Source organism: Rhizopus delemar, genomic scaffold (genome assembly GCF_000149305.1).
Source record: "Rhizopus delemar RA 99-880 supercont3.4 genomic scaffold, whole genome shotgun sequence".
In the NCBI taxonomy this organism is placed as follows: domain Eukaryota; kingdom Fungi; phylum Mucoromycota; class Mucoromycetes; order Mucorales; family Rhizopodaceae; genus Rhizopus; species Rhizopus delemar.
In genome coordinates, this window is record NW_027137830.1 from 1,220,220 (window position 1) to 1,242,926 (window position 22,707).

At 36.8% G+C, this 22,707-nt stretch overlaps 5 protein-coding genes across 5 annotated transcripts; all 5 read left to right on the forward strand.

Moving 5' to 3' along the window:
• Positions 1 to 909: 909 nt before the first annotated feature.
• RO3G_05959 (uncharacterized protein) lies at positions 910 to 1,867 on the forward strand (the record flags this gene model as incomplete). The annotated part of the gene is made up of 2 exons (XM_067660549.1): positions 910 to 1,772; positions 1,822 to 1,867. The coding sequence occupies 2 exons, from the start codon at positions 910 to 912 to the stop codon at positions 1,865 to 1,867; spliced, it is 909 nt and encodes a 302-aa protein (XP_067516650.1).
• Positions 1,868 to 3,699: 1,832 nt separating this feature from the next.
• Positions 3,700 to 8,589, forward strand: RO3G_05960 (uncharacterized protein; the record flags this gene model as incomplete). The annotated part of the gene is made up of 1 exon (XM_067660550.1): positions 3,700 to 8,589. One exon carries the CDS (start codon positions 3,700 to 3,702, stop codon positions 8,587 to 8,589), a length of 4,890 nt encoding a protein of 1,629 aa, XP_067516651.1.
• Positions 8,590 to 9,421: 832 nt separating this feature from the next.
• Positions 9,422 to 10,634, forward strand: RO3G_05961 (uncharacterized protein; the record flags this gene model as incomplete). The annotated part of the gene is made up of 3 exons (XM_067660551.1): positions 9,422 to 9,473; positions 9,607 to 10,544; positions 10,599 to 10,634. 3 exons carry the CDS (start codon positions 9,422 to 9,424, stop codon positions 10,632 to 10,634), a joined length of 1,026 nt encoding a protein of 341 aa, XP_067516652.1.
• A 1,616-nt stretch (positions 10,635 to 12,250) lies between these two features.
• RO3G_05962 (uncharacterized protein) lies at positions 12,251 to 13,343 on the forward strand (the record flags this gene model as incomplete). The annotated part of the gene is made up of 3 exons (XM_067660552.1): positions 12,251 to 12,682; positions 13,004 to 13,108; positions 13,317 to 13,343. 3 exons carry the CDS (start codon positions 12,251 to 12,253, stop codon positions 13,341 to 13,343), a joined length of 564 nt encoding a protein of 187 aa, XP_067516653.1.
• Positions 13,344 to 16,128: 2,785 nt separating this feature from the next.
• Positions 16,129 to 21,048, forward strand: RO3G_05963 (uncharacterized protein; the record flags this gene model as incomplete). Its single annotated transcript, XM_067660553.1, has 1 exon — positions 16,129 to 21,048. One exon carries the CDS (start codon positions 16,129 to 16,131, stop codon positions 21,046 to 21,048), a length of 4,920 nt encoding a protein of 1,639 aa, XP_067516654.1.
• Positions 21,049 to 22,707: the final 1,659 nt, after the last annotated feature.

The window sequence follows — 22,707 nt, forward strand, 5'->3', positions numbered from 1 at the left end:
AAGGGTTTCAATTGAACGCTTGATGGATTTATTGTTTTATAAAATAAAGAAAATATAAAAAGAATATAAAATTCAAAAGTAAAGTGAAGTAAAGTCAAAATAGGGATAAGATATAAGGGTATTTACAGTGCGTTGCAAAACCCGGACACAAACCTCTTTTCATGGGATAGATCAACGACTATTAGCAGTATTGACGTAATTTAACTACCGTTAGATAGAGAACTTTATTTTATGCTAAACTGTTGCTTGAATTGACGTCATACACTAGTCATATATAGCATGATTTGCCATAGACTAATACAGCACATTTACGTCAAAGTGGTTATTCATCTTTTATTCATCATTACATCACAGGGATTACATGTTGTGAAATGAAAGTTACATCATCTTGTAGCCCTAGTCTCAGTCTGTAAGGTGTATATAAATCCACTAAAGTTTCTTACATTTTAAAATGTTTCTCACTACGTAACTTTTCCCACTCTCAATTTTTTAAAATGCCTCGCAGAATTACAGTGGGTCAAAATACCTCACAAACCTCAACACGTTTTGACGTTATAGTCTTCTAGATTACTCAATAGCTTTTGTATCTTTCTCAAACTTTGCACAGATGTTGCACAATAGGTTGAGTTTATTTGCATAAAATTCCGACGACGGAAATTGAAAACTGAGCGAATAAGCAGCTATGAACTGGAGGCGGTCTATTTGTGAGGTATTTTGACTTTCATATATAATTTCTTTTCTCCGCCATAGGTCATTCCAAACAATGTTCCGGCAAGTTTTAGGCATTTCCCGGATAGCGCAGTCATCCCGGAACATAAAACTTAAAATTTGGAAAAGAATTGATTATTCTTTCTTTCGCTAATCCGTAAGTAAATTTCCATCTACTGCATCATCTATCCATCTACAAAAATGCCCAAATCCTTAGCATACGAAACTCAAATGGACATCAAATCAGCAATAGAGCATGATGTATTGACTGATGTTACTGCAAAACGGTTTGGAGTGCATCAAAACACTGTTATCAACCATGCAAATAAGTGGATGCCTAACCGGATTCGCAAGAAAGATGGCAAACAGTATCTTGTAAGCGACATCACTCGTCGACTAATCAAGCGAGAGGTCCTAAATGACTCATTAAGGACTACCAAGAAGATCCACCTGAAGCTGGAAGAGTTGTGGCATTCTATGTCGTTCCAATCTGCTGTTAATGTTTTGCATTCTGTGGAAATCTTTGTTGAGATAAAAAAGAAGAAGCCTTTACTCGCTGCACAGCACAAAAAAGCTCGATTAGCTGGGGCTAAAAAGCATCAGTATTGGACCATTCACGACTGGCGACGTATCATCTTCTCAGATGAAGCCAAAATTAATACCTGGGAATCGGATGGCTGTAAATACTACTGGAAGCGTAAAGGAGACCGTCTTCAGCCTCATCGCATTGAAGTTACAGTGAAGCATGGTGGTGATGGTATCATGTTGTGGGGCTGTATAACCAGTGAGGTACCCGGGTATGCCTGTCAGATATATGATGGCACCATGAATTCAGAGGTGTACCAAGAAATCCTTGGTACAAGCCTTAAAGACACACTCGGGTACTATGGCCTAGATTGGAAATCATCCATTTTTCAGCATGACAACGACCCAAAACACCGATCAAAGTCAACAAAACAGTATATGGAAGATAACAGCATGTGTTATATTGATGACTGGCCATCCCAAAGTCCTGATTTGAATCCAATCGAGCATATATGGTATCATTTTAAGCTGAAGCTACAGTAGGTCAAAAAACTGCTGCAAGGAATCCATTTTTCTTGGTTTTTGTAGCGCACATCCTGTTACAATGGCACAAACTGCCTCTGTTCCCACATAGTAAATCTTCTACATGTCTTGAAAAATCCGAAAGAGTTTAAGCCCTATTGGATAAGTATTGAAGGAAGTATGAGATGCGCAATTTGAAAATTTGGAAAAACGAAAATTTGAACGGAATGAATTTATTTATTAATATTTAGTTGAACCTCCTTTTCTATTAATAATCTCTTGAGTTCTTCTCAAAATGTTATCTACATGCCTTTGGCAAAGTTATTTATCGAAGTCAATTCATATTTCATCAACTCGTTCCCAAAGCACATCTGTGTTCTTTGCTCTACGTTCGTAATAATTGAGCTACAACTTCAATGGATGCCATACGTGCTCGATTGAATTTAAGTCCGGGCTCTGAGCTGGCCAATCGTTAATATAGCTCTCTTGGTTACTACATAACTAGGCCATTGTAAATTATGCCTTGTGCTTTGGGTCATTGTCATGCTAAAACTAAATGTTGGACCAGTCGAAATTGTAGTACTTCATAGTACCACAAAGCGTAGTGTTCAAAATATGCTGGTAAACACCCGAGTACAACTTTCCATCGTAAATTCAGCAAGCATATTCTGGTCCTTCAGAGGTTATACAACACCAGGACATCAATTTGCTAGCTTCATGCTGAATTACAAAATCCAGGTCATGATGTTGAAAAAGGTCACTTGGCCTTTTCCGATAGTGATTATCACCATCAAAGCCCTATACGTTGATCTTGGTTTCATTAAAGTAAACGATTTGTTGTCAGTCAACCATTGCCCAATCCTGATGCTCCTTGTTCCATTTCAACTGATGCTACGTATGCACTTTTGTCTGAAATGGCTCCTTTTTTTCTATCAGAAAATGGAACTCCATTGATTTCAGTACGTTAATTTCTGACTGGTATGAGATATCGTAGCCAAATCCAACTGGCTCCCGGTATACCTCTTTGGAAGTCTTTAGAACCCATTCCATGACTTTTCTTTTGATTAACCGCTTCGTCACTTTGGAGACTACTGCAGGTCTATCACCTGTGCTCACTGTCCTACTTGAAAACAACGTTATAAAGTATCTACTAACAGTTGATTCATGTAATCTAGTCTCCTTAGCAATATCATATTTTGATGTGGATCCGGTTAATGTCTGTTTGAGATCGTTTACTTTCTCCTCTGACAGTGATTTATGCATGCAATTGACGAGAGGCTAAAAACGAGAAATAATTTAAACAAGGGAATATAAAATTTAAAATAAAGGAATTGTAAGCACTCTTAAATACAGATAACATTCTAATCACGTCAAAAGTGAGAAAAATTGTGATGGCAACCGGTTGGGTTGTATTAAAATTCATTATTTCAAACATATGTAAACAAGTAAAAAATACCGGATGTTTAAAATACTACATTTAGCAGTATCAAATTCCACCAATAAACATTGCCCATATCCGATAATCGACGAATAAACGCACTTTCTATTGAGGTACAAACAGTCAAAGTTTGAGATAGTTTGGTGCAGTATCCATGGACAAGCAGCTATAAAACATGAATTTTGCAATTCCTTGCAGCAGTTTTTTGACCTACTGTATGTATATCTACCAAAATAGACTGGTGAATGAGGAGCAAGTGCTTATATTAAATTATATAAAGATCTGCATAATAGAATATAACATTTAGCCATCTGCATAAGGCTGTGGGCATTTCGCCATCCGCATAGTACATATATTAATATCTACACTGTGAAAAGTATATAAACTCTGGACATATATTATTAAATAAAATCATATATAATTTTGGGTCCTATTGAAATCTCCATTCTTATTTTTGTGAACAAAACATTTTTTTTCAATACACTTAAACTTTGATTTTATTTAACATGTCCAACAACTCTGCTGCTAACTTGGTTTCTCACTTACCTATTCAAAACTCCAACGGTACTGCTCTCGAAGATGTTACCATGAACTACGATGGTGATTCCCAGTCTTCTGCTTCTCCTGTTCTAGATGATGGTCAGTCTTCCTTGTTGCCGGATAGTAACGCTAGCTTGTCTAGCTCAGCTCACCACATGAAAGGCATCATGTCTGTTCTTGTTGAGGAAATTAAATCCTTAACGGTGGAGCTAGTTACCAATCCTAGCAACAAGTCTGCTCAGGAACTTGACAACATTAGGCATCTGCTAACCCAGAAGGCAAGAGATCTAACTGCCTTGAAGAGTAGTCATGCTCTGATTGTCTCAATGATCGAAGATCCTGTGGTATCTCGTACAAACCCTACCACTGCTGATCAACAAAGGTTTTTTGTTCCACCTAACCTTCCTGTATTCCAATGGCCTGGTTCGACTTTTGATTCTAATATGCCAGTACTATCTGATGTCAAAGCTTGTCTGAGAAAGTTTGAAAACATTCTCAAATGTCATGGTCTCAGCTTGGATCAACATTGGTTCCGCTTGATTTTGCCTTGTTTATCGAACGATCAACAAATATGGTTGGAAGAAATTGTCGGTGCTTCTCGTACTCCTTTCAACTGGGCAAAGATCAAGGAAGTCTTCATTGGTCACTACGGAAGTACTATGGCTGATGAAAAGACTGTTTGCACTTCTGAACTTTTGGGTATTTACATGTATCCTAAAGAATCCATCGAAGCCTATATTGATAGGTTCAACTCTCTTGCTCGCCGTTCGGGCATCATTGATAAGTTGGTGTTGACTAACAAATTTGTGGCTGGTCTTCCCAAAGAACTTAATCAGGTGGTGAACGTGGCTATTTGTGGTGCATCACCAGAAAAGAAAATGTGTTTAAACACAATCGCCGCCATATCAAGAGATTTATATAACAAATTGTTCCGCTCGTCTGCTTCTTCTTTGTCTTTTGGACATTCGCGTCGTGATTCTGCTGCTCCTGCAAAGGAAAACCTTGGTGTTCAGGGCAGAACCAACATGAAGAAGAAGTACTGTAACTTCCACAAAACCCATGGTAATCATTCTACAGAAGAGTGCAAAGGTGCAAAAAAGGCCGCCGCCATAAAAACTGCTCGAGCCAAAAACCAGTGCTTTAAATGTGGTGTATCTCCTTGGTCTAAAGCACACGTGTGCAAAACTGGTTCTGCTGTAGGTGAAAGGGCCATGCGGGCTATGTCTGTGGTTGATGATGCGTCCTGCAAGATGGACAATCTCAGGCTGGAAGAGAATTCTCGTGCTTCTGGTGCTGATTTGGCTGGTACCTCTGGTACTCCTTCTGCCACTACTATGGCATTTGCTACTGATAGTGTTCCTTCTTCGTCGTCCTTGGGTCCTATGCCCTTTGCTAAGGACCAGATGGAAATTGATAGCGAAATCGATCGCCTATCAAAGGAATGTAAGTACAACCCACAAAATTTCAAAAGTGTACCTTCTAATTGTATTATTGTTCCAATAACTATAGAGGGCGTTAGAACTCGTGCTTTCGTGGACTCTGGGTCTACTTTTTCTTGTATCTCACCTTCTTTCGCTTCTTCTCTTGGTTTGAAAGTTTCTCCTGCTTCTGGTTCTATCACCTTGGGAAGTAAAGATTCTTTTGCAAATCGTATTGGCACTATTAATAAAGTTAATATTGTTTACAATAATATCATTACGTCTCATAATTTTGAAATTTTTGAATTTAATTCTATCACTCCTATTTGTATCGGTTTTGATTTAATGCCTAAATTAAAAATTTATATGTCAGGACTTGCGTCTGATTGGGATTCTAATAATCATCCGGTTATACCTGATCCTATTGACCCTGAATGCATTAAGCCAAATCAATCTCCGGTTGGCACTGATTACGAACGAAAAATATTCTTTGATACGATTCAGTTGAATCTAGATGCTAATGCTAAGATTCCCTTGACATCTAGTTGTGAAATCCCTGAAGCCGTTGTAAATTTGGATACTGTGCCTGGTCAAAAAGCATACAGAGCACCATATCCCATAGCCAACGCACATATTCCAACTGTTCAAAAGCAAGTTGATGATTGGTTACGTGACGATGTTATTACAATTGCACCTCCTAACACTGAATTCAATTCTCCCCTTCTTGTTGTCCCTAAGAAAGGTCCTAACGGTGAATATGGTGAAGAGATTCGGCCATGCCTTGACATTAGAAAGCTGAATTCTATTCTCACAAATATTGATCGTTTTCCTCTACCATTGATTTCTGAACTACATCAGAAAATGGGAAATGCCAAATTTTTTACTACTTTGGATTTGAAACAAGCCTTTCATAGATTTCCTATCCGTAAAGAAGATCAACCAAAGACTTCGTTTACATTTAATGGTATACAATATATGTTCAAGAAAGCGCCTTTTGGTCTTGCTCCAGTTAGTGCTTTAGTTCAACGTACTTTGACTAATCTTTTTGCTGATCTGCCATATGTTACGATATTTATTGATGATTTAACTGTCTTTACTGATAAAGATACAAACCATCATGCAGAATGTCTCAATGAGGTTATAAAACGTTTGAATAAGGCAAATCTGATTTTGAACACTAAGAAATCACATTATTTACAGAGCTGCGTTACGATTCTTGGTTTTACCATCAGTTCCACTGGCCTTAGTTTAGATCCTGCCAAAGTTTCTAATATTCATAATTGGCCTATTCCACGTACTGGTCGTGATATCCAATCTTTTCTTGGGTATGCCAATTACTTCCGTGCAAGTATCCCTAATTTCTCCAAATTGACTGCTCCATTAGACAAACTTCGTACTATGAGTTCAATAGAGAAAATTTGGAATGATACTCATCTTAAAGCATTCAAAAGAATCCAAACCGCTTTGTCGAATGCACCTGTGTTAAGTTCGCCAAACTTAAACTATCCGTTTTATGTTGGCACTGATGCAAGTGATTTTTCTATCGGTGGATTGCTTTATCAAATAATCGATAACACCATTTATTATATTAGCTTTGTTTCTCGATCATTGTCTAAATCGGAACGAGGTTACTCCACTACCAAACGTGAACTACTGGCAATTGTATATTGTTTCAAAAAGTTTTACAAGTGGTTGTATGGCTCTCATTTCTTCCTTTATACTGATCATCAGAGTTTAACATATTTACATTCTCAAGTGAATCCCAACAAAATGATGTTAAACTGGTATGAATCTATTTTTGAAATGGATTTTACCGTCACTCATTGTAAAGGTATAGACAACGTTATTTGTGACGCTTTAAGCAGATTGTTTATTGACCATTTAGACAACGATCTGGAGGGAGGTAAATCTGCCAACATAATAAAATCTAAGAAAAATAATAAGAAAGGAAAGAACAAGAAAATTTCCCACCTTTCTAAGACGGACGTAAGTGCTGAGGTCGCACAAAAAGAATTACTACTTCGTAAGATCGATGTCGCTGATTTCCTTACTCCACCACCTGAAGAACGTCATGAGATATTACTTAAAATACATCTCAATGGACATTTCGGCTATAAAAGTATTGTAGACGAGGTTCATAGTAGGCAATTACATTGGAATAATCTCAAGGATGATGCCTTAGATATTGTTAAAAATTGTCCTAAATGCCGATTGTTTAATATTGGTAAACATGGATATCATCCACCTCGAAGCATACTTCCTGATGCTCCTGGAGATCACTTTGCGGTTGATCTCGGATCATTCAATGTCACCTCTGCTCAAGGCAATAATTTCTTCCTTGTACTGGTAGATCTTTTTTCAAGGTTTACAGTATTAAGACCTTTGCGTGATAAAAGTGCGATTACAGTTGCCAAAGAACTTGTAGATATTTTTTGTCTAATCGGCTTTCCAAAAATCATACAAAGTGATAATGGTAAAGAATTCATTGCTGAAGTCATAGAACAAATGATTAAATATTCGGGTATTGAACACAGATTATCCAATCCCTACAATCCACTTGGTAATAGTGTGAATGAAAGATACGTAGGTCTTGCAAAACAAATTATTGTAAAGCGATTGGATGGTGTTAAGAACGAATGGGACCTTTACTTGCCTAGTGTACAGTATGCTATGAATTGCAAATTTGCAAGATTGCATTATTCGCGTCCATTCTGTGTCATGTTTAATAGACAGCCCAATGAACTGATTGATTATAGTAATATTCAACCTATATTACATAACCAAACCATTGACCCGCAGGTTCTTGAAGACAAACTGAAAGATGTTATGGATATAATTATTCCTGGTCTTCGTGAAAAGATTAGTGAAACACAAAGGAATGACAATACCAAATTCATGAGAAAGAATCGTATCATACATGATCAATATCCTCTTAAGAGCGAAGTAATGATTAAAAACGTCAATCGTACAGATAAAACGAGTGAACGGTATGAAGGTCCGTATACTATTCATGGCTATACCAAGAATGGTAGTTACATACTCATGGATAAAACTGGTGCTCTCTTACCGAGAAATATTCCTACTTCACATATAGTACTCATATCATCAGATAATGTTGAACCTGATCCCAATGATAAGCAATGGGAACTACAAGCAATTGTGGACCATAGACAGGGTAAGCATGGCTATGAGTATAGAGTCAGGTGGAAGGGTTATCCTCCTAGTGAAGATACTTGGGAACCTCGTGACAGTTTCCAAAGTAATGTTCCTATCCTAGAATATCGTGCACGTCGTGAGGCCGATGGAAACCCTATAATTAGCGATGAGGCTACTACAAATAGTAAGCGAAAAGCACATGGTAATGATGAACAAAATCATTCACCTAAAAGAAGGAAAAACACTTCACGTCGATCAAAGACTAGAAAGTCTCGCAATTGATTTCTTTTGTCCCGTATATTTTTACCTCAAAGGGTTTTTTAGGGTTTTCTTCGAAATCAATTACGCGATTGGACAACTATAAGCTTTTTCATTTTTTGCTTATACAATAGACATTTTTTTATTTTTTTTTCAAGTTATTGTTCACAGGATAATCACATCTGATTCCATATATTGCTATAACATTATCTTCGCACGCACTCTTTTTCGCATGCTTTGCAAGCTGGAGGAGGCGCATGTTGTGCTCCAAAGATAATCATTGTATAGCAATCAAGCATTATTAACGATTGATAGTGTGAGTATATGGAAATGTAGTTTTATTAATATGTATGTATATCTACCAAAATAGACTGGTGAATGAGGAGCAAGTGCTTATATTAAATTATATAAAGATTTGCATAATAGAATATAACATTTAGCCATCTGCATAAGGCTGTGGGCATTTCGCCATCCGCATAGTACATATATTAATATCTACACTGTGAAAAGTATATAAACTCTGGACATATATTATTAAATAAAATCATATATAATTTTGGGTCCTATTGAAATCTCCATTCTTATTTTTGTGAACAAAACAGCTCCAATGTTTTCAACTTGCAACTTTAAAGCTTTATATCTTTTGAACCACAAACGGTAGCGGCTCACAAAAACATGCATTTTGTAGCGCCTTTCAAGCTAACATTTGTGCAAAAAACTTTTGCTTGTACTGTTGCACAATCGGGAAAAATTAAGACTAAATACAAAAACCGACATTGGAACCATTTTTCCACTACAACTGTAGATAAGTTTATTTGCTAATTGGTGGAGCTTTCACTGAAGTTTTTGGCTAATTATGAGTCATATTGTTCCGGCTATCGCCGAAAAAGGCTACGTGACTTATAAAAGTAATTTATCCCCGGTCAAAATTTTTTTTTCCTTTTCGTTCTTTATATATTGAAGCTTTAAGGTACCACTACACATATGGTTCGCGCTCTCTCTAAAAACAAGCAAGAAAGCATCAAATCGTTGGTTTTACAGAACAAGCCATATTCGGTGATAATGGAACGTATTCCAAACTTAAAAAATCTACCTTAAGCAGATATGCCAACAAGTTTTCTCCTGGTAGAGTAACAGCAAACCCTGTTAGAAAGGCTGTTCTAAGCGTTACCACCAAGTCTTATAAACGTAAGCAGATTGTTGATGGTACCCTCAAGACCGCAAAGGCTGTTCATAAGTATCTAGTATGTATTGGTCACACTATTAGTTACTCAGGTACCATTAAGGTTATGAAAAGCATGAACTTCCATGCTAAGATAAAGGTAAAAAGGCCTTTATTGACTAAGGTTCAGAAAGCAAGACGACTAGCATGGGCGGAAGAGCATAAAAACTGGACAAGCGATGACTGGAGACGTATGGTATTCAGTGACGAAACAAAAGTTAATGTTTATGGCTCAGATGGTTGCAAGTACTATTGGAGTCGACCTGATGATAAACTTCAACTCCATCATCTCGACTTAACAGTTAAAGGAGGGGACGATAGCATTATGGTATGGGGCTGTATTACCTATGACGGACCTGGTTATGCATGCTGGATTAGTGAAGGCACAATGAAGGCTTCTGATTATGTCGGAATACTTGGTACAACTCTTATGGATAGCCTTGAATACTACAGTTACCATCCTCAGGACATCTATTTTCAGCTGGATAACGATCCTAAACACACGTCTAAGCTAGCTAGGCAATGGTTCAAGGAAAATAACTTCAAGTGTGATCAAACCTTCAACTGGCCTTCACAAAGTCCAGATCTAAACCCAATAGAGCACATCTGGCACCACCTTAAGCTCAAGTTAAGTGCCTATGATACGGGGGCAAAAGGGGTGCATGAATTAGGGAATCGTGTGGAAAAAGAATGGTCTACTTTTACAGCAGAAGACAGTAGGAGATACATAAATAGTATACCAGATCGTTGTAGAGCGGTAATTGCTGCGAAGGAAAGGTCATACAAGATATTAATAAAATAATGCACATAGTGGAAAAATGGTTCCAATGTCGGTTTTTGTATTTAGTCTTAATTTTTCCCGATTGTGCAACAGTACAAGCAAAAGTTTTTTGCACAAATGTTAGCTTGAAAGGCGCTACAAAATGCATGTTTTTGTGAGCCGCTACCGTTTGTGGTTCAAAAGATATAAAGCTTTAAAGTTGCAAGTTGAAAACATTGGAACCATTTTTCCACCCACTGTAAGTTCATGACATTTTCCTTTCAAGTGACAACAGCATCCCTGAGGACCTGTCCACCCAAACGATCCTTATGGCACTTGAATAAGCTAAAAAATGACAAACAACGAACTCAATATATGGAACACTTTTCTTATCTCGTCACTGATCTCATACCAACTGTTTAGGATAGGGGGTTTTAGGTAAAAGTAGTATAACAACAAAGATAAAGAAATACTGTTAGAACTTGGTATCTCTTTATTAAGTTAAGATAACTAAGATTGAATATGATTAATTCTACATGTAAAAAGTGAGAGTATTTATAGACATGATACGGATAAAGAATTAGGACAGATTTATGATCAATTTGACAGAATAGATGATTACTATTTCTAATTATTAGTTTAGCCTGTTCCTAGCTTGTATTGTCAATTATGCTATTGGGATGGTTTCAGGTAGCTCTGGGCGTAGGACTATTTAGGAGACGGTACGGATGAATATAAAATCCTCTAGTTCCGTGATTGGATATTATGGCTAATAATAATATCTCAGTTAGGACAAATGTTTCCATGATTAATGATGATCCGGTAAGTAATCGTCATTCCTTATTCAACATGCTCATATCATCAATAAACTATATTACAACCACGCCATACATTTGACTGTGTGAAGTTAATATGAATAAAGCTTAATATAAAAATCTAATCAAGGTCTTTTATTGATCTGTGCTGGGAATAATGTTATAAATGATTCCAAAGTTATGTCAACATATTATTTAGGATCATATCCGATTCCTTTTACTAACATAAAGTGACTATAATCTTATGTATCCTTAACACCAACCGACTTCCCTTCCTTTGACAATAGAGCCTCCGCAGCGACATATATTGAGCATTTCGACCGAACACTGTGTCAAGCGATCTATCAATCTCTGGATTCAGTTTGTGGACGCCTCACAAGACGACAGGATGACTTCCAACAACAGTTTTGGACGCGTGAATTACAAGAGAGCTTTGACCTCAAAGAATACTACTACAAGAAGTGGCGGAAAGCGCAGGGAATAAACCGTCTAAAGTACTGGCTGCTTCATCAAGAAACTAAGGCAAGACTACGCAGAATGATTCTGCAACGAAGGCGAGAAACCTGGATAGATTTCTGTAACAAAATGGAACATGGGGAGTATACTAAAGCCATTGCAAGGCTGTGTAAAATACGTGAAAATAGAAACCTAAAGCCCTCTTTTTCTACCATAGAAGGACCAGAACATGTAGCTGAAGTAATGGCTTCCCACTTGCAAACAATCTACTCAGGACGACTACTTCAAGGTGTGGAGGAAGGTCACTTATCCCTCCATAACTCTTCTCCTTTTTCGCAAGAAACCTGCCCAATCTTACTGAATGATGTCAAAGACGCCCTTCGACAACTGCCACCGAAGAAAGCACCAGGCCCTGATCACATCCGGCAAGAAATGCTTGCCCCTCTACAGCCCACCCTTGCAACTATACTGCTGTTTCTGTTTCAGCTATGTTGGACATGGTCGTACACACCTGCTGAATGGCGTTTGGCCCAGATCGTACCGATTTACAAGAAAGGTGACCCAACTGAGACTGGTAACCATCGACCCATTAGTCTCACGTCTGTCTTTCGAAAGCTGCTAGAACGTAGTATCCATCACTTCCTGATTAATCACAGCCCTCCTCTAGACATAGCTCAAGGTGGTTTCCGCGAATCTAGAGGATCTTTAGACCAAGCTCTTTGTCTAGCTGAGGTTTGCAACATCCTCCGTCGCCATTATCGCATAACCCCAGTGCTGGCCTGCTTGGACATCAAATCAGCATTCGGCACTGTGGATCGCCGTCAAATATGGCGTACTTTAGAAAAAACAGCGCCTGCAGCACTTGTCAGCCTACTGCGAAACTTATTTGATGATGTTCAAATAGAAGTCCTGCTCAATAACGCAACATCTACTCGTTTCTCACCAATCACTGGAGTTCTACAGGGATCTATTCTCTCTCCTTTTCTATATTCTGTATATATCAACGAGCTGCCTCAAATACTACGTCTTCACCCACTATCCTCAGATCTTACCCCTACAGATCTCATTCCTCGCTTGAATTGCCTTCTATACGCTGACGACGTTGTCCTCATAGCTACTAAAGATGATATGGGCACTCTCCTACAGTCTTGTGAAAATCACAGCTACCAACTCGGATATCGATAGAATCCCAGCAAATGTGTCATCCTGGACCCTTCACAATCATCTTCTAGCTATACTCTCTATGGCGAAGAGATCCCCAGACACTCCTCCTTTCCCTATCTCGGTACAGTAAGGGACAAAATCAGTCCGTTTTTTGGTTTTTTCGCAATGCCACGCCGGGAATTATACTTAGAGCTCCGCTTTGCTGACGAAAAATTTACCTCTTTTTTCAACAAATTTGACAATATTTGTCGGAAGTGGTATTTTTTATTTTCTGACATGTTATAAGAAGATATATTGAAAATAATGAATTTTTATTTTTTTGAATTTCGATTAGTACTTGGTATCGCTGCCCTTACGCTAGATTACTGATGTATCCATCATTCATAACTCGATATAAAAACAGTATTAATAAGCTCCATGTAAAATATATCCAATAGATAGGCTACAGATTAATTCGGATAATCTTCATCAAGGATAAGATGCTGCGTAATTGCACGGTTAAACTATATTAAATCCAGGAACTAAATCACAGTCAGCCGCAGTCAATCATATACGAGCATTCAATGACAAATATAACAATAGAAGAACACGTAACCCTTATCTATTTGTCATCAGCTATATCATACTCATTAATTATTAATCCATGACATGAAATATTGTTTTAATCGTAAGATTAAATAAAAAAATTAAACAAAAAAACAATAGCAGCAATATAAAATTAAAATCCTTCTTTATTGCAGATTTCTTTATATTGCAAAAGAGCCCCGTTTAATGGATAAAAAGTTGGCATCTATTTATATTCTTTGTGAGCGTAGATATAAAAGATATAGACTCGGTAACGATGTCGTGCTGAAGAACCAATGATTAAGCTAAAGCTTGTCGATGTTCTAATATATGCATCTGAAGTTGAACAATAGAAATAATAACCAGTCAATTAAATTTGATCTAATTACTTTTGGGTTTGACAATTGATTAGACTCGCTAGGATGACAAATACTGATCTTATTGTTCTAAAATTGGAAAAGTGTGGAATTGCTCAATCGTAGTTTAATCTTTGTGTATCGTTATTTATTTTAATACAACTGATATCTTATAGAAAATAACTATGTTTACAACAAATATTATCCGTGTATGAAAAGTATAAATAGAGTACAATTTTCTTATTAAATAAAACAATCACTTTATCGAGTCTCGTCCTCTCTTGTTCCTTTTTATTCTTGGATAAATCAATTACGTCCCGAACTCGACGGGGCATAGAGTGAATAAGGTTTCTACAGTACTCTGGAGTTGCTAGATCATACCAAAGCTTCGGAACCCGGTCAAAAAATGCTTGATTAGCCTCAATCACGGAAGGGGATGGTCTTGTCATCTGTTCCCTCTTTTTAAGCATGGCCCATGCATTTTCAATTGGGTTAAGGTCAGGAGAGTATGCTGGCCAACTCAGGAGCTTAACCTTGTTCTTTTGGAACCATTTTGAAGGAGCCGAAGCACAATGGATGCTTGCATTATCTTGTTGAAAGATCATGTCACTACTTTGCAGGCCATAGTACTTCAATGTTTCCTTGTATTCCTCCTCAAGTACTGATGTGTATAGCCCACCATTTACATTACTTTGTAGGCAGGACATGTAGCCCTCTCCATGTATAGTTATGCAACTCCAAAGCATAATCCCGCCTCCTTCATAAGCATGTTTCTTCTTGTAGTGATGGTCTCGAGAAGGTGCATTATCCTCTTTCCAAACGTATTCTAGACCATTAGACCCTCTTTTTTGGATCTTTGTCTCATCAGAAAAGACAACGCGTTCCCAATCAGTCTCGGACCAGTCTTTATGAGCCTTTGCCCAATCATATCGCCCCTTTTGCCTGTCATTACTAAGTGGAAGTGCCGTCTTTTTTTTAGCCGATTTTAGACCTTTGCGTTTGAACGTACGAGTAATTGTTTTTGGATTGACTGATCAATCTGGTTTTTTAACGCCAAAGGAGGCATTAGCTGCGCTTTTAGATAAGCCTAGTCTTATATCTCTAGCTGCTTTAGTTTCCTTCCTAGGTGTGAGTAAACGATGTCTACCCGCGCTATTTTTTGACTGCATCTTGGTTTTCCTTGAAATTCTTCGAATCATATACTTTCCACAGCCTACTTTTTTTTGAATTACATCCCATGGGATGAAGTGGTTCAACATGTTTTCAATCTGGGCATGTTTGTCGGCATTCTTTGCTGTCATGGCGTGTTTGGCTAATCTGAGATGAGGTAAATGAGGAAAAAGAAAAAATGTAAAAAAATAAAATGAGCTAAAATATGAGAACGCATAAGCGTTCACTGACGTCATAAGACATACCAAACTAAATTTCAAGTCAATCCAGTGACTGTTTCTGGAGATATTGTACCTAACGCAAAATTGGGCGTTAGCAACAATCACGGCAGATTACTTTTTCCGCCATAACTACAGAAGAAATGGCGGTAGAAGCTGTTAAGGATACATAAGATTATAGTCACTTTATGTTAGTAAAAGGAATCGGATATGATCCTAAATAATATGTTGACATAACTTTGGAATCATTTATAACATTATTCCCAGCACAGATCAATAAAAGACCTTGATTAGATTTTTATATTAAGCTTTATTCATATTAACTTCACACAGTCAAATGTATGGCGTGGTTGTAATATAGTTTATTGATGATATGAGCATGTTGAATAAGGAATGACGATTACTTACCGGATCATCATTAATCATGGAAACATTTGTCCTAACTGAGATATTATTATTAGCCATAATATCCAATCACGGAACTAGAGGATTTTATATTCATCCGTACCGTCTCCTAAATAGTCCTACGCCCAGAGCTACCTGAAACCATCCCAATAGCATAATTGACAATACAAGCTAGGAACAGGCTAAACTAATAATTAGAAATAGTAATCATCTATTCTGTCAAATTGATCATAAATCTGTCCTAATTCTTTATCCGTATCATGTCTATAAATACTCTCACTTTTTACATGTAGAATTAATCATATTCAATCTTAGTTATCTTAACTTAATAAAGAGATACCAAGTTCTAACAGTATTTCTTTATCTTTGTTGTTATACTACTTTTACCTAAAACCCCCTATCCTAAACATTTTTTACTGTTAATTACTTGCAAATGAATTCTACTGTTGAAAACTCTGGTGCTAATACTGCTGAAATGAATTCTATGGGCGCAGCAAATGATTCCAATGATTACTCTCAAGACTTCAATGAAGGTTCTTCTTTGTCTTCTGCTGGTATGTCTATTCAAGATGATTCCGCTATGGTGGTTGATTCTGGTCCCGATTTTGTATCTTCTTCTGTGGTGTCAAACAAGAAGGAGGACAATGTTGCCATTAACCTCACGCAACTGCGCAGTGAGATGGATGAGCAATTGAAGATGTTTTGTCATGTAAGGGCTTCAGGTGATGATGCAGCCATTGATGAAGCACTTCGAGGAATAGACAAAACAAAGCGCAGAATTGCAGCAATGTTGGAATGTCAATCCTTTTACAAGAAACTTGACATGCATCAAAACCCCACTGGAGGTAGCAATGCGGTTTCTGCTGGGCTTTCCTTGTCTCATAGGGATTTGCCTAAATTTCAGTTGGCTACCAGTGTTATCAGACCCTTTCCAAATGAAGAGGTTTTTGAATCTGTGGAGCACTTCTTGACAAAATTTGAAAACATCATTGAGGGTTCCTCATATCAGAGTGTTGAGCATGTTTGGAAAAAGTTTTTACCACTTTGTTTACCTTACAGTGACAATGCCTGGGTAGAGACCGAGCTTAAGAGATGTCGTAATTGGTCCGAAGCAAGACAAGCATTCGTAGGTCATCATGGATCAAGCATGTCAAGTAGCTATTATAATGACTTGGTTTTTACGATGACGATGAGCAGCAAGGAATCTATTAGTGATTACTCTAAGAAATTTCTGCAAGCTGTTTTTTATGCGGGACTTCCTAAGGATGATCCACGTATCGCTGATCGTTTTTTGGCATCGTTGACGCTACCTGTCCAAACTATCATCCGAATGACTGTGACAAGAGTGGAAGGAAAACGAAGCAGACCACACAATTGGACTGTCGAGTACTTATCGCAAGTGGGACGTGATGTCCTTGGTGACGATAACAGTCTGTATGCTGAAGCCACTGCTATGATTCCTGGTGCAAATCGGGTAAAGAAGCAAGAAGGTGTAGATCATGGGCTTGCAAGCAAGCATCGCATTAGCAAGCCTATCAAGGCAAACAAGTTGGCCAAGTCTTTCTTCTGTTCCCATCATGGAAAGAATGGCACTCATAACTCCAAGGATTGTTACAGCCTGAAGAATAGAGCTGAGAAGAATACGGAGAAAAAAGAAAACAATTGTTACAAGTGCCACCAACCATGGTTCAAAGGCCATGTATGCAAAAAGGATGAGCCTAGAAGAGTTCTTGCTGTTTCCAAGGTAGAGAAACAAGAAGAGAGTCAAATTGACAAGGCCACTGCTGAAGTCGAGGCGATGATGGAGGACTTGAGTTACGATTGTAAGTATCCAAGTAAAAACAAGAATAAAGCATGTAATGATAACAGTGCATTTAACTTATTAACTCCTATCTTTATAGAGAACACAAAACTTATTGGTTTGATTGATACTGGAAGCGATGCAAGTTTCATTGATGTCATTTCTTTAAATAAAAAGCTAAAAATCAATAAAGTTAACAAAATTACTGGTTCCTATAATTTTTTGTCTCATAATAATGAAATATCTCGAATTGGTATTACTGATCCGTTGCAATTTAAATACGCAAATGGTATTCAGTTTAAACATTCATTAGAAGTAATGAAGTTTAACAAAGAATTCGAATTTGATATTCTTCTTGGAACTGATATCTTGCCTAAAATGAATATTGGTTTAACTGGTGTAGCATTTAAACTTGATGGTGAACACTCACACTCTGATACTACAGCCAATGATAATCTAATTCTAGATAATATCAATATTGATCGTGAAAATAAACATGAGCCTGATAATTCGCCAGCTGGTACTCCCAATCAAAGGGCAGAATTTTTCAAAATAATTAAAGAGGCCATTGATAAGAACCAGAGCATTCCTATTGAATCTTCATGTCCAATGCCTGAGTCCATTATCCACCTTCCCACTAAAGAAGGCGCTACGGCTTATAGACGGCAATATCCAATTCCGCACGCTTTAAGACCAGTATTAGACAAGCAAATAAAAGAATGGTTGGAGACTGGTACCATTATCAAGTCCAAAATCAACACATCTTTTAATAGTCCACTCCTTCTCGTTCCTAAGAGAAACAAAGCTGGTGAAATTGTTAATCATCGTGTGTGCTTGGATGTGAGACTGCTGAATAAAATTTTACCTCCTAGTTTTAATTATCCTGTTCCATTGATTAGAGATATTTTCGATAACCTGGCTGGTAAAAAGGTGTTTACAACACTTGATTTGTCTAATGCATACCATCGATTCAAAGTTGCACCTGAAGATGTGCATAAATTGACCTTCACACATAACAATGCCCAATATTCTTTCATTAAAGGATGTTTTGGAGTAAAAATGCTAACTTCCCAATTCCAAAAGTGCTTAGCAACCCTATTTGATGGAATAGACTGTGTACAAAACTTTGTTGATGACTGTATTATTGCTAGTGATAGCTATGAACAGCATGCAAAAGATGTGAAATTGGTGATTGATAAGCTGACCTCTGTGAATTTAATAATAAATCCAGAAAAATGTGTATGGTTTCAACAATCAGTTCGACTTTTAGGCTTTGTTGTAAATACGACAGGCACTAAAGTAGATCGTAAAAAGCTAACAAATGTTGAAAATTGGCCACTTCCTAATAAAAGTAATAAGCAAATCCAACAATTTATGGGTTTGATCAACTATTTTAGAGAATACATCCCAATGATTTCCAGAGTAGCTGAACCAATCACAAGATTGAGTAACGCTGTCAATGTGGAAGAGTTGTGGACTGATGAGCAAACAAACAGTTTCTATGCTTTAAAAAAGATCTTGCAGTCAGACATGATTTTGCATTATCCCAACTTAAATAAAAAATTTTTTGTGGCTACAGATGCATCGTTATATGGTGTTGCGGCAGTTCTTTATCAAAAAGATGAACATGATCGTGACAAGTATATCAGTTTTATCTCCTCTTCGTTGACACCCTCGCAAAGACGTTGGAGTACAACTAAAAGAGAGTTGTATGCAATCGTATTAGCACTCAACAAATTCAGGAAATTTTTATGGGGCAGACACTTTACCGTTTATAGTGATCATAAAGCCTTAGTTTATCTACATACCCAGAAAATTGCCAATCCTATGATGATCGGCTGGATTGAGACACTTCTTGACTTTGATTTTGATGTAGTCCATATCCCTGGTATATTGAATAAGCTTCCTGACATGTTAAGCCGTTTGTATCCACCTTTACAGGATAGCTACAAACTGGTGGAGGATAATGTGCCAAGCAAATTAAATAACCGTAACAAGAAAAGAGTTATTGCTAAAAGAAAGAAATATAGCAGAGACAAAATTATTAATGTTCTTGCTACAAAATTGGTAGAAACAAAAAATGAATGTACCGATTACATGACTCCTCCTGAAGAAGAGAGAGACGCCATACTTAGAGAAACACATTCCTTTGGACATTACGGATACCAAGCAATAGTCAGAGGCATTCATAGTCGAGGCATGCATTGGACTAATATTTATGATGAAGCAAAGAGTATTGTGAGTTCCTGTAACGAATGTCAGAAACATAACATTAGCAAGAGAGGCTATCACCCTTTGACTAACGTTATGGCTAATAGACCATTTGATCACATATCTATTGATCTTGCAGGACCACTTCCAGTGACGGATGAGGGTTACTTGTTCTTATTAGTTGTCACAGACATTTGTACAAAATACGTTGTAATCAGGGCTTTAAAAAACAAACAATCAGATACCATTGCAAAACAGCTAATTAGTATCTTTGGAGATTATGGATTTCCACGAATCATCCAAAGTGACAATGGAACTGAATTCAGAAATGCTTTAATGACAAGTCTATCAAAAAACCTTGGAATAGATCGTAGATACTCTACTGCATATCATCCACAAGGTAATGGAAGTGCTGAAGCTAGTGTAAAAATTGCATTAAATACATTGAGAAAGATGGTACAATCCAATAGTAGAGATTGGGATCATTATCTTCCAATTGTGCAACTCTGTATGAACAGATACATAAAAAATAAATCACTAAGCTCTCCATTCTCACTCATGTATGCTCGCAGAGTAAACTTACCTGACGACTATACAAACAAAGAAAAGTATCCACTCCCTAAAGATGTAATGACCATCAAAGAGCTTGAAGAACGAGTCAATTACATGGAAAATGTTATATTTCCTGCCATAAATGAAAGAACCCAAAAGATTAATGAGGAGTACAGTAAGAGATACAATGATAAAAATATACTTGTAAATATCCCCAATGGAACACATGTAATGGTTAGACTAAATAGTAGAAGTGGGAAACTTGCACCACTATACGAAGGACCTTATACAGTGATTCGAAAGAACAAAGGAGGATCATATGAATTAAAAGATGAGCAGAATGAATTAATGCATCGTAACTATACGCCGTCTGAATTGAAAATAGTGCATATAGATGAGTCTAACATTGAAGATGAATACTATGAGCTTGAAGCCATTAGAGATCATCGTGGACCTTCTGGCAATAGAGAGTATTTGGTAAAATGGGCTGGTTATGGCGAACGTGCTAACACATGGCAAAAGGCTGGTGATTTCACAGACCCAACTATCATACAGAAATATTGGGATAAACAAGACGAACTGAAAAAGTTGGAACATGAGAGAGCTGAACAACTTGTAAATAAAGCATCCTCCAATTCCAAATACAATGAGTCCAATAGAAGTTCCACACCTAAAGTGAGTGATGAGAAAAAAGTACACTCTGTTGAGACAAAGAAAAGAACTCTTCCTACAAAGCTTAGTAGAGAAGAAAGATTGTTAAAGAGAAGGCTTAACAAGGAGAAAAAATAATAATATATAAAAAAAAAAAAATAATCACGGACAAAGATAGTCACGGTAAATTACCCCACAATTTAACATGAAAATGATCTACCAAATTGATTAGACATTTCATAACGCATACCTATTCACCTTTATGCCGAATCAACAAGGCGTTGTTGAATCTGGTGGAGGATAATGTTAAGGATACATAAGATTATAGTCACTTTATTTTAGTAAAAGGAATCGGATATGATCCTGAATAGTATGATGACATAACTTGGAATCATTTATAACATTATTCCCAGAACAGATCAATAAAAGACTTTGATTAGATTTTTATATTAAGCTTTATTCATATTAACTTCACATAGTCAAATAAGATGACATGGTTGTAATATAGTTTATTGATGATATGAGTGTCGTATTTACCTTAATAATTTTCTTAATGTCGTGTGAGATCACTCAAAAGATTCTTCAACTAATAATTTGACTGTATATCATATATAGCCCAAAGTGCTATATACGATAAACAGCCCACACAATTTATACCGTACTACCTCGGACCCTAAATCACATTATTATATTCTAAGACGTAGTTTGTATTGAATGGGCTCTCTCTCTCATCCTTACTCAATAAAGAGGTTCAAGAGACTCATCGATTTTTCGACTTATTTTATTACTTTTATTAATCGAGAGAAATAACACGCCTATTCCACAATGAGCATGTTGAATAAGGAATGACAATTACTTACCGGATCATCATTAAGTCATGTAAACCTTTATCCTAACTGAGATATTATTATTAGCCGTAATATCCAATCACGGAACTAGAGGATTTTATATTCATCCGTACCGTCTCCTAAATAGTCCTACGCCCAGAGCTACCTGAAACCATCCCAATAGCATAATTGACAATACAAGCTAGGAACAGGCTAAACTAATAATTAGAAATAGTAATCATCTATTCTGTCAAATTGATCATAAATCTGTCCTAATTCTTTATCCGTATCATGTCTATAAATACTCTCACTTTTTACATGTAGAATTGATCAGATTAAATCTGAGTTATCTTAACTTAATAAAGAGATACCAAGTTCTAACAGTATTTCTTTATCTTTGTTGTTATACTGCTTTTACCTAAAACCCCCTATCCTAAACAACTTCCCTACAAAATGTCTATTTACGGTGTACCCGAAGAGTATATGCATTGTTTTAATGCTTTTGACGAGATTGCTATGTTCTGGTAGGGTAATTGGAAATAACAAAGATAAACCAAAGAATACTTTTTGAGACTGAACTTTATTTAAGACAATCTTAATTGTTAAAAAGAAATCATTAAAAAGTCTACTATTTATATTCTTCTATCAATTGGCGGGTGAATGAGTAGTTATGAGCGTAGATCCAATCATTGACATGTTTGATTGAAGAATGATCACTGAATCGATTATGAAAATTTTTAATTCGTTGTTTTTATAGATCTTATTGTTCTTTAACTGATCTGGGAGAGTTGTCCCGTCTTCATTGAGAGGAAAGATATATTTATATGAAATGCCTCCAGTCAGATCAAAGTTGACTAGGTACCTGATCCATTATTATTCATTTACAGAAATGATGAATAGTAAAGATCATGACTTATTTAGTATTCATGTTTATTTTATAGAATGAATCGAATAGTGATAGTTTTATATA